The sequence below is a fragment of the Onthophagus taurus genome, chromosome 2 (genome assembly GCF_036711975.1).
Source record: "Onthophagus taurus isolate NC chromosome 2, IU_Otau_3.0, whole genome shotgun sequence".
In the NCBI taxonomy this organism is placed as follows: Eukaryota; Metazoa; Arthropoda; class Insecta; order Coleoptera; family Scarabaeidae; genus Onthophagus; species Onthophagus taurus.
The window spans coordinates 14,775,075-14,786,719 of NC_091967.1; the positions used below are offsets into that span (position 1 = coordinate 14,775,075).

Genomic DNA, 11,645 nt, shown 5'->3' on the forward strand with positions numbered 1-11,645 from the left:
AAAAACCTTATGTTGAAGATGCTATCTAAGAAACTTCGATAACCTTAAAGAGAGCCTGTAAAAGTACAGTAATTGTGATAGTAATTTTCTTCTTATTTAATTTAGAGGCTCTTTTAATAGACTCTTACATCAAAATTTTCAGTTAATAACTCAATTTTTCAAGTAGATATTGAAAGCGAGCTTTTCGGCAATGAAAGCTAAAGTTTGCTTAAATTTCGTAAGGTCTTATATTAAATGCGTTTCCATTCATGTCAACTTCAAGGAAAAACTCTTAGAAATACCGTTGGTAAGGCGAGTGGAACGTTGCGTGCTTTCAAACTTCAAATCTCGTCGTGCTTAAGGGTCGTTAACCTAAACTCACGTTCATGTGGAGGAGGAAAGTTTTATATTACATGAAGGAATATATCCGGTGGCTCAGAGCGTCCATTTACCGAAACGCTTTCAGCTCGGACCTCATAATTCACTGCATTCTCTGAAAATGCGATGCTTGTCAACCCACTAAATAATCATTCTTGTGTTAAATATTAATATAATATAAAGAGGTACTATTTCAACAATCTCTAGTAAAACAAATAGTCTTGTAATTTCTAATTACCTCCATAATTTCAATTCACTCTATTTTATGGTATATTCAACGGTATTTCGTCTCTATTAAATTTTTACGTTTCCATCAGCTCCACGGTAAAGAGAAGTTTGCTGTCATGTGGCGTTTTACTACCAAACTCACGATGGGCAATGTAGAAACACTTGGGATCTAAGATGCAATACTGTGGGAAGGACTTAAAAAGAAAATGAAAAAAAATATGAAATAAAAGAAAATTTGTTATGTATATAAAAAAACCACAAGAAAAAAGAACAAAAATCTATAATAGAGAAAGCCGTCAATGGTTTCCAGGTTTGGGTTGGCTAGTATTTGGATGAAATAAAGCTAGAAATAAGCTAGGTATTAGACGATCATAGAAAATCCAAAAGACTAAGAAAGTATTGACAGTAATATTGAAGGAGACAGAAAGACTCAGAAATAGGCTAGAAATACAGAATAATGACTAGTAAGAGAATTAAATTAAAATATAGAAACCAGAAAAAAAAGTTGGCATAAACAAACTAGAAACATAGTAACATAACAAAATCCAGAAAGATATCGTATAAAAGAAAAAGGGAAGCCTGACCGAAGAGAACGAGATTCTATACTTGAAGAAAAAAAATCAGAAGATAGTGTGAACAACATGAAATGACGCAGAAATGCAGAAAGAAAGCATACACTAGATACACTAGATCACATAAAAGAAAAATAGAAGCCATAAATAAGCTAGAAACGCTAAAATCACAAAAGAAGTAGGATGATACCAGATAAAAAGTGATTACACTCCATAGGTTGATACAGCACACGGAAACATTTAAAATATTGTTGTGCGGAGAAATTTTAATATTCCCTGAATGTTATCCGTCTTCCACTGATGAGTCGGTGGTCTGAATGAGTTGACGAAACCGCATGCACGCATTAAGTGTATATTACATGGGATAATGTAAACAATACGATACTATTTTAGCAACAGGTGGTATAATTCCCAGTATTTGAAGGATGAAATGGATATCTACTTCTGTGGATTTATTTATGTGACTTGTTTCCAAGTGAAGCGACTACAAAATGAGCAAATCAAAAATTTCAAGTCTAGTGGCGTCAGTATTTTAAAAAAACCTATGTAAAGAAAAACGAAAACTGCACACTTAGTAAATACCGCCATTTGATATACATATAAAACTGAACTTAAGGGATGTATGCAAGCCAGGGATTCAATTCATAGATGAAAGATTGGTATCTGCAGATTGTGCAAGAAGGAGAATATTGCTTTTACTGTAAAGCAGGTCTACGAATACAAAATTGCCATAAATGTCTGTAAATTTTGAGAAAACGTTACTTTTATTGAGGTTAAAACAATGTAAGCAACGTTTACACCATTAAATAATTTTGATTAGATTTCTTTTTGTAAAATATCCCCATGAATAAACGAGCAATTATCTCTATAGAGTTGCGGACACGCCAACGCAAGCCTTTAATCTCTATCCTGTACTCTGATATCTTTGAACAGTGTTAATAGACTCCCACTAATTATCGCACTTCACACTAACAGTTGTTCACTTATATCCTATCTTTTTCCAAGTTGTCATCCATTAAATTGGGCTATTTTGTCTGATACTTGTATTTTACAAAATCCATAATTTGTGAGATTTGTATGCGTAATGAATACTACGAGATTTTATGAAGCTGTAAGTAAAGAAAATAAATTTTAGAAAGGGCTGATGTTATTTTATGGTATATCCAAATCGTATGAGGTTTTTAGTTGGATTTGGACCGCTACAATTCGATATAGCCAAAGTAGTGAGTCTTAATAATTATTAGAAATTAGAGATAGAATTATTATACCTAATAGAATAAAATAAACATAATTATTTTATGTTAACATTTAAACATTAACCTTTTATTGAACTGAATAATAATAGTATTGTTGCCGCAAAATAACAACATGTGTGACATGTGCACTTGTAATAGAGCTATAAGCATGGAAATAGCACATACCATACGGTAGGTAAGATAAACAGTACAGTGTAACCGCGAACATGTCCTTATTAGAATTTAAATTGCCTGGAATATACACCGTACGGAATATGCACCAGATGGGACAACCATTTAGTCTGTAGTGTACATCTCCATAGACATCAAACGCTCCTAAATTATAGTTTTCCTCAAAAAATAATTTTTACTATAAAATAGACAGTCTTGAATTTAAATCTAGGATACGTTGGTTAAAATATTATTTTTTTAATTAAGTTTCTATTGTATTTGTCTTCATATAACTCTGCATTTGTCGACTATATGCTAATACTGCAAATAATTGATTTTATGCGTGCGTCGTGACTGGTAGCGAAATACACTGATTTATCATCGAATGGAAATCAGTGTTTGTCGTGTTTACTTAATCGACACGGTGACACTGGGATTTAAATATTTTTGCTACGACAAGCCTTCGTATATGTGCACAATTGTTATAAACAAAACTGTAGCTGCCATCAGATTTTAAATTAAATTTGTTAGCAAGAATTTCATCAAAGATTTAAATTACTAGAGCAATTTACCTTAAGACTTGTGATTTTTAGTAGAAACTCCATTAGCTATGAGGTGCTTCGAAACTTTAAGGATTCATTAAACAACGGTTTCTCTTTCATGTAATTCAACTATGAAGCATGACGCCCATAAAACTATTTAATTAAAATTATCAGCTAACCCAAAACTAATTTATTTATATAGTTTCAAAATCTATATAACGAGTGAATGTGTGTTTAATCACCCAAATTAAATTCTAAAGGGAACAATAAAAGAGAAAATCGGATTGGGTACGGATTTTTTAGGAAACCCGCACTTTTTTCCCCTGAAATTGAATCAATTTACTCAAAGGACTTATTCAATGAACTTAAAAGGCAGGTGAGTGTTCAATGAACTCACCTCTACTTCTTTTCACACCCACTCAATGAAAGACAGTTTCTATAGACTAATTTAGATGCAACAATTCAAATTTTAATCGATTTTGCTTCGCTATAAAATGCATCTGACATGTTAATTTACATTTGCAGTTACAATATAGCAAATTATGAAATGTGGAAAGTCATAAATCACACAGGTACATTGCAGCAAGCATAAAGAGTTATTGTGAAATAGTTTATATACCCACAATAATTACTGTTACATTAACAATAAAATAACACATGCACATAAATATTATCTATTATGTTTGGAATGTTTTTTAATTAAAAATCAATCAAACCGGTTGTGTTGGTGACAATTTTAATTCATCACCGTAATTTTGAATAATAAATAATTTTTAATAAACAATAATAATTTGGTATTCCATTCTCGTGTCGATTAAAATTATTAATTTTATTGGAACTATTTAATATCTAGTATTAAATTGATTTCATGTGGAAAAATCTAGTATCTAGTATTTCCTCAAGTTATTCCTCTGTGTGTTAACAGTTCATTACCATCATTTACGGTATCTCCATCCGATCCCTACAATCCCAATCCAATGTAGACGCTGTACGAAATGCGGTATCAGCTTGTTCCGCATTATAAATCACTAACCGTCCTCACCAACAAACCCTACAATATATTGATTTCGCTGCTTGTCTACCGTAAAAGAAAGGACCATTTTTTCCGCTAGTTTACGATTCTTCAACATTCCCCTTTTATACTTCCTCACTAAATTCTACCGGCTGGGTTCTCATGATGTGCCTTTAAATAGAACTAATTGGTCGTAGTACTTCGTCCGCTTTACTACATTCTCTAATAATAATAATAATAAACTTTACACCTTCCTGCTCAAGTATCCTAACCACAATCCCGCACCGAAATTTGATACCTTATTATAGCATCTATATTTATCTTTAAACATTATAAAACTCGTTCAGCGCGACCCAATAACCCAATTTACTAAACGAAGAAAATTTATAATAAAATAAGCAGTAAAACTTTGATTTCAAAATGATTGACTTTAATTAATCCAGTTAAATTAACATTGGGGGAAATTGAATTCTTAAGTTAACAACCGTAGATACGGGTGCATAATGTATGGTACGCCAATGGCGCGCGGTGTAACTTTAAAGTGACGACACTGAGGTTTTCCGATTTCCCGGAAATTGTGTTCAATTCAATTTCCATTCTACTCGCTTAAATTCGCCTGTATGCCGAAATAGACCACTCCCAACATAATGGCAATTAAAAGCTCCGATTGAACGCACCAATTCATTCGATACCAACAATACTGCGAATGCCCCAAATCAATGTTGCACCAAATAATAGGTCTAAATTAATTACACCTTATTGAATTAAATTAATTACAATAATCTTAAAATCATATTACGTTTATAATGGTAAATTTAAAATGGATAACAAGATATGCGTGGTTATAAATTTAAATGGAATATTTCGAAATCCTATATCATCAAGTCTTTTAGGTATTAGATGTTAAGAATCAGTAGGGCGTAAATTTTCGTCTACCGCCCAACAGTGTCAATGATACCGGGACCACTTTTAACCGCTTCAAAGCCTTGCAAGTTCATTCTATCGTTAATAATACGATGATTCACGACTCTGCAACGTCTTAAAGCGGAGAAATTCTAAAATATCTATTAATGTCAAGTATAAATTTACAACACACTTTAATCTATTTTAGCACCTTTAAAAGAATAAAATCTTTAAAACAACAAAAATCAAAAATAAAATGTTTCCATATTTCAAGATCTAAAATTAACTGTTGAGATTGTTTCCTAAATCTTTCATTTTCTGTGAGATTTTCTTGCCACTTCTCCCAACAAGCTAAAAGGAAAACTGATAGAAGAACATAAAATATGCAAACACTTCCCGATACGAAATTCTGCTCATCGAATATTGACTCGTCTGCATTCAATTACTTCACCATCTGGATATTGTCCTTGTGACTCCTTACCCTCTCGGGAGCTTTCCCGATATTGGCGTCATCTCGAAAAGTCGTAAAGTAGTATTACTTCCGTAAATCATGTTATGATGGCATGTATTAGATGTCAGCGACGAAATTACATCCACTTAAAAAAACTATTGACCCAAAAATTAAGTTGGAATCCAATTTCCATCAATTATCGTGTTACTTCAGAATAAGGATTTAATTGAATGCAATTACGTGGTTAATTACAAAACACTTTCTATTGACTAAAAGAGTCTACGAGTAATTCTAGCCTAATCCAAAGGATTACGCTGTAATACCCTTTCGAATCCCACAAATCCATTGATCACAGTAGATAAAAGCTAAAATCGACAAATAAACGGTAAATTAAGTTTACCTTAGAATGAAGTTTTTTTTTCTAAAAAGAATTGGATGGTAAAATATATTGGGTGTACTTTACGTTTAACAGGTGTTAAGCCGAAAGAAATATACTGCAAGGTTTACCTTTGGTAACTATTACGGTAATTTTAGAGCAAACCTTAGTTAAGTGGAACTTAGTTCGTTTCACTTCGGGCGCATCAAATTTTGTTTAGTTTTAATTTTGAAACATTTGAGCGTAATAATCTTTTCTTATGGAAACTATCAAAAAACGAAATAAATATTAAGGTTGTAATTAAAATTTTTACCTGGTTATGGAAAACAAAGTTACCAACAATATTTACCGAGAAAATTGCTATACATTGTAAACAAATCCAATTGCTGGTCGAACCACAAGGGAAATTGAAAGTGAGGTCATCCGTATAAGGGATCGAGTTGAATTGAATTGGACAGTAATTGGGAAGGATTATTTCCAGGGATTTATTTCCGTTGTTGAATTAAACGAGCGGAAACTTACTTCAAATTTAGAATCCCCAAACGAAAGTACACATATACAAAAAAAAGTAAAAGAATAATTATTTTAAAAGTAATTTTATATTCGTTTCTATAAAATCTTTTCATAGAAAATTTGAAAAGCTTTGATAGAAGTAATCTCTTCTTAGAATTTAGCCTATATGGCGATAACAACAAAACCCAACTTTAACAAAGACTTTTTGATGAACGACCTACTTTTTATTTCAATTCCTAGAATGTGACCTCAAAGAGGACTTCACGTCTGACTCTACTTGAAACTGATGGTGTATTCAGCACAAGAGGTTAAAGAGCTTCTTTTAAAGCCACTTCTATAATGGTTCCTATTGTCACTAACATATAGAACTTTTATTACATTTGCTGCAATTTTATCTAATATGAATTCATTCGACGGTTTTTTATATTCTATATCAAAATAAAAGTATTCTAAGGATTTAGATGAAACCGACTTTTATTTAAGAAATCTTTTTTTCTATAAAAAAAGTTATAAGAATCGATTTATCTCGAATGTTTCTGAGAGTTAGCTGAAAAACAAGAGCATAAAATTACACCGTTTCAGAAAGTTGAAACCACTTAACTGAAATTAATACGTTCTGCCTTTACAAACTTAAAAGCTCTTCCGATTTCAATAAATAGAACCTTGAAGTTCAATTGAGGTTTAAGTGTACTTTAAGTGTACAATTTATTTTTTTTTAATTAAGGATTAAATTAATCAACTAAAGTGAAGCGGATCAATCATTATAGTATAATTATATATTAATTAATAATATTGTGATTTTTTTAGGAAATGTGTTCGGAAGAACAAGATCTCACATTGATTGATAAAGTTCTGGCTGAAGAGATTTAGTATAGCGTAGACGAGACAGAGATATTGTTAATTCTCTGCTCACTAGAAACAAACCCAACAAACCCAGCTTGCCATTGTTTGTTCATTAATTGCAAACCCAACACACATTGATAATTGTGCATATAATAATAAATAAATTAGCCTCAACTGAACTCAAAGTTTTTCTTATGTTGCAAAAAACCCTCTACGGAGAACATGTTGATGGCGTAGTCGTTGTTTACCCATCAAAAGTTAATCCTAAAATGAATTCCAACCCAAACCAAGCTTCCTTTTTTGCTATCGGAATCCTTTAATCACCTCAATCGCCTATTCTTTCCTCAACCGAGCATGTTTGAAACATTGTGGGACCTTATGGATTGGTAGCCAGGATGAGGTAGAGCATGAAAAAAGTTGGATTGGGTTGGGATACCATAACTATGAAAGTATAAAATGTTATTCAACAACTGCAGATTTTGTATGGTATCACTCCGCTGTGACTATTGGTATATTTCGTGTATCACGAGTGACTGAGAAGAAGAAATATATTATTCTAAAGAAGAAAGGAAGATTGCTAAAGAAGTGAATGAAAAATTGCCAAGTTTTGGGCGAACTGCTCAAAATGAGGCTACCTCTCACTATACACAGCATCTATAAGAAATGTCAAAAAGGTATAAAAATGCCTACAACATATATAGGATTGTGGAAGAAGTATTTGTATAGAACAGAAGAAAGGTTGTGTACAAAATGAAATGAATGACAGGATTATTCGAACAAAAATGGTTCTGTGCCCCAGAAAGACTACGATTTCACTAAACGAAATCATGCTGCTGTCCAGCCTTTGGCCTTATGATATTATTACATCTTAATTAAGCTAAATATCCAGCTGTTATGTTAAAATATCTCTATTCAGCAGATACGAAGCAATAATAGTATCGAGATTACGTTGTCGTCTTCATGACAACTTAATAACTCGTTCAATTAAACATTGTAAAGTGACCGGATGCAAAAACTAACAGTATATTATAGCTCGCACATATAAATCTATAAGAGATATGTGATGAAATAAAATGATGCAAATCTTTTGGATACAGAGCTATATACTCCTTATAGAAGCGGACTAAACACGACTGTGTCAAGATGTACGCCTTCGTGCATCTCAAATAGATGTAAATGAAAGCCTACATAGAGCTATGCATCGTTGCGGTATCGTCTAAGCATATTAACTGCAATTTGTGGAGCATACAGTGATGTCAGTCGCTTCGCGTACGATTCACGGTTACAAGGACGACTTAAAAACTATTAAATTTGTTGAGTTGATTGAAAATTATCAATATTTCTATAAATACATCGCACAAGATTATTAAAGAATAAATCAGCTTGCTCAACACTATTCCGAGAAATATCACTTTATTCAAATTTGTATTGATTTTCTAATTTTTACTATTTTATGAATAGTTATTCCATTGCTATGATAGCAAAATTTGATAATAAAAAGTAATTAGCAAAGTAGTTTTGTGGATTTTGCAGTGAGAAAATTTCATTTTTATTTACATTTTATATGCATCTATGGCTGGAAGATGTATGTGTAGAAGGTCTAACTCTTTCAGTTTGTGCTAACTTGATCTACTTCATCAGCCACAAAAAGTGTGTCTAAAAGGGTTAACATAACTGTACTTCACGGACAGAAAACGTAGCTGCACAAAGAAGGCTACAGAGAAAGAACATTAATCTCTGGAGGGATATCTTGAAAGGGAAGCGAGGAATTAAAAAAGTGCACGCAGCATTGCATGGTTGTTATGCACGATGCTGCATTTAAAGTTATTTAAGTCTAGATCCAACAGCCTACACATACCATCGCTGACACCTTTCACCAGAACCAAAGTCTAGGCATGACAAGCTTAGTGGTATCCCACGTCTCGCAATAAACAGGTTGATTCATAATCTTTACCACATCAGAAAGAGCCAAATTTCGCTTAAAGCAATAAAATGATACTTTTGCGTCTAAGAACACAACTAAATTTATCGACTTTCCCTTTTTGGATATCAACTATTCAACAAAGCAATTACCTAATCCAATGGCTAGTCGCACAAATTTGTATGATTATTTGGAAATGCCAACTATACATCATAACGAATCACCCCGTATAAATGTACATGATAAAACATATTAACCTAATAGACATAATAGTTCTGAGAAACTTACCTCAAAAATTTATGGAACAATTTCCTATTGATTTTAGAAAAAAAAAAGAAGAACCATTCGTCTTCTACCAATTCCAAATGCACCCCACTGTGAAATTTACACTCTTCGAAATACCGTTTCTAATATAAATCTTCATGTAGACGTACGTGAACGAACCTTAAATTGATTTTCGCGGTAGCTACTCTTCAATGATTATAAAAGCTTTTTTTCGACTTCGCAATCCTTTGCAAATAAGTCAATATCTTATAATAAGAAAACTTCTTATTGAATTTAATACAGAAATTAGTTCTTACCACAAAAAAAAAACTGAATAACATGTAATTTCATATTTGGTATTCCAAATTCTAGAATAATATTACCACAATATTCTCTTAACAACTGTATTGAGTGAACCGTAGAGTAGTAAACCTCATCCCCAAGTCGTAAAATTTACATACGAATGCGTCTCGCCGATGTTAATTTCCTGTCTCATTGTGATTTGATAGTGTCTATTGGTTCGTTCACCTTTACGCTTGATAGAGGCCTTTTCACACATAATAACAAACATCATTTCATCATTTATTCATCAATCATTTATTCATATGTGAATGTACCTTAAACCTGGCATAGTGACAATTAAAAGTTTTATAGAAAATTTTACTGGAATTAAATTTTATCGAAAACTCCGTCGAAAACTGATTATAACTTTTAATTTTAACGACGAAAACAATTAGGGCCTTTCGGTTCCACACCCTAGTTTACAGGGATTGAGCATTTTTGGCGTAATTAACCTTGCTGAAGAAGGATTCTCGGTGACCAGGATGATTAATTACGTTTAGGGATAAATTTTAATAATTTTGTCGGAAAGAAAATATATACCAAGTAAAATTTCCTTCGACGTAAACGATTACTCAAAATCAATTTATAAAAATATCTACCTTGTTTTTCTTAAATGTAAATTCGATTTTATTGATACAGATTTTTTTGTTCCAATTATTATCTACGCGTTGGTCCTTTTAAAATAAAAAAACTCATCAATTTCTGTAGTCTTACTTAAGTATATACTTAAATAAGATACGATATTTTAGATGTTTATCATCCAAGAAATTGATTAATTTTTGATGTACATACAACAAAAAGATAGCATTTGGTAAGCTATATATACACAAAAATAAAGAATGTGTTTGTTTAAATCCGTTATTATCATGGAACGTTCCATCTATTTAATTGCTTTAGGTTTTCTTTACGCTGGTAAGTAAATGAAAGTAAAATGTATTATTTATTAACTAATCAAGTTGAAACTTAATAGCAACTTTAGCAGCAACCGATGTAGAAAAAGATGTAACCTTCCGACTTTTTACCACGTAAGTTTTCCTTTTTTCCTAACATAAAATCATTTTTTATTTTTTATTACAGCAAAAACAAATATGATTACATAAATGTTGGGTTTGAAGTTCAAAATCTAACAGCCGCTGGATTTGACTTCAGTAAAGACACGAAAATAATAACCCACGGATTCTTAAATAATGGAAGTGGGATGTCTTGTATCGCTTTGAGAGATGCTTTCCTTAAAACACAAGATGTAAACGTCATTATTGTTGACTACGAGAAAATCTCTACGGATATACTTTCAATGCCTGCAAAAAAAGTTGAAATGGTTGGAGAACATTTAGCGAAATTTCTAGATGTTTTAATATTAAACGGATATGATCGTTTGAAACTTCATCTTTTGGGTCACAGTTTAGGTGGTCACGTTGTTGGATATGCTGCCGCAAATGCTCACAATGGAAAAGTAGGCAGAGTTTCTGGTTTAGACCCCGCACTTATGGTAGGCATTGACGACCCTCTCACTCCAAATGCAGCTGAATACGTCGATGTCATCCACACTTGTAGTGGATCATATGGCACTACAACATCAATCGGAACTGTCGATTTTTGGCCGAATGGGGGTAAATCCGTCCAACCAAGCTGTGGAATCTTAGGGGGAGTCACTTGCAGTCATTACGAAGCAGTTCGATTTATGTCTAGAACTATAAACGATCCGAAACGTTATGCCGCTCGAGCTTGTTCATCTCAAAAAGATTTCGAAAATGGAAAATGTGATAGTAATGCAATTGCTTATATGGGAATTGCTGCTGCTGCTCCAGCTGCAGGAGACTATTATATTACTACTGAAGACGAAGGCGACTTTATAAACTGATGACTCAATCTGTTTACTTTTATGTAATTCTAAAATAAAGTGTATGTTTTGAAG

General features: G+C 32.5%; 2 protein-coding genes across 2 annotated transcripts in view; one reads left to right on the plus strand and one right to left on the minus strand.

The window, feature by feature from the left end:
- Positions 1 to 9,429, minus strand: part of LOC111426958 (somatostatin receptor type 2-like) — a 91,834-nt gene extending 82,405 nt beyond the window's left edge. The window contains exon 1 of the mRNA XM_071194343.1: positions 9,413 to 9,429. The gene's annotated coding sequence lies outside the window, so the exon portion shown is untranslated. The remainder of the gene's footprint in view (positions 1 to 9,412) is intronic.
- Positions 9,430 to 10,523: 1,094 nt separating this feature from the next.
- On the plus strand, positions 10,524 to 11,645 carry LOC111427027 (inactive pancreatic lipase-related protein 1-like). Its single transcript, XM_023061973.2, has 3 exons — positions 10,524 to 10,642; positions 10,701 to 10,755; positions 10,808 to 11,645. The coding sequence occupies exons 1-3, from the start codon at positions 10,570 to 10,572 to the stop codon at positions 11,589 to 11,591; spliced, it is 912 nt and encodes a 303-aa protein (XP_022917741.2). The 5' UTR covers positions 10,524 to 10,569; the 3' UTR covers positions 11,592 to 11,645.

Excerpts from the sequence above, each read along its gene's own strand:
- LOC111427027 (XM_023061973.2), top strand. The coding sequence starts at position 10,570 with ATGTGTTTGTTTAAATCCGTTATTATCATGGAACGTTCCATCTATTTA. Across the intron at positions 10,643-10,700 it reads TTTAGGTTTTCTTTACGCTG|CAACTTTAGCAGCAACCGAT; the intron begins GTAAGTAAATGA and ends GAAACTTAATAG. Across the intron at positions 10,756-10,807 it reads ACCTTCCGACTTTTTACCAC|CAAAAACAAATATGATTACA; the intron begins GTAAGTTTTCCT and ends TTTTTATTACAG.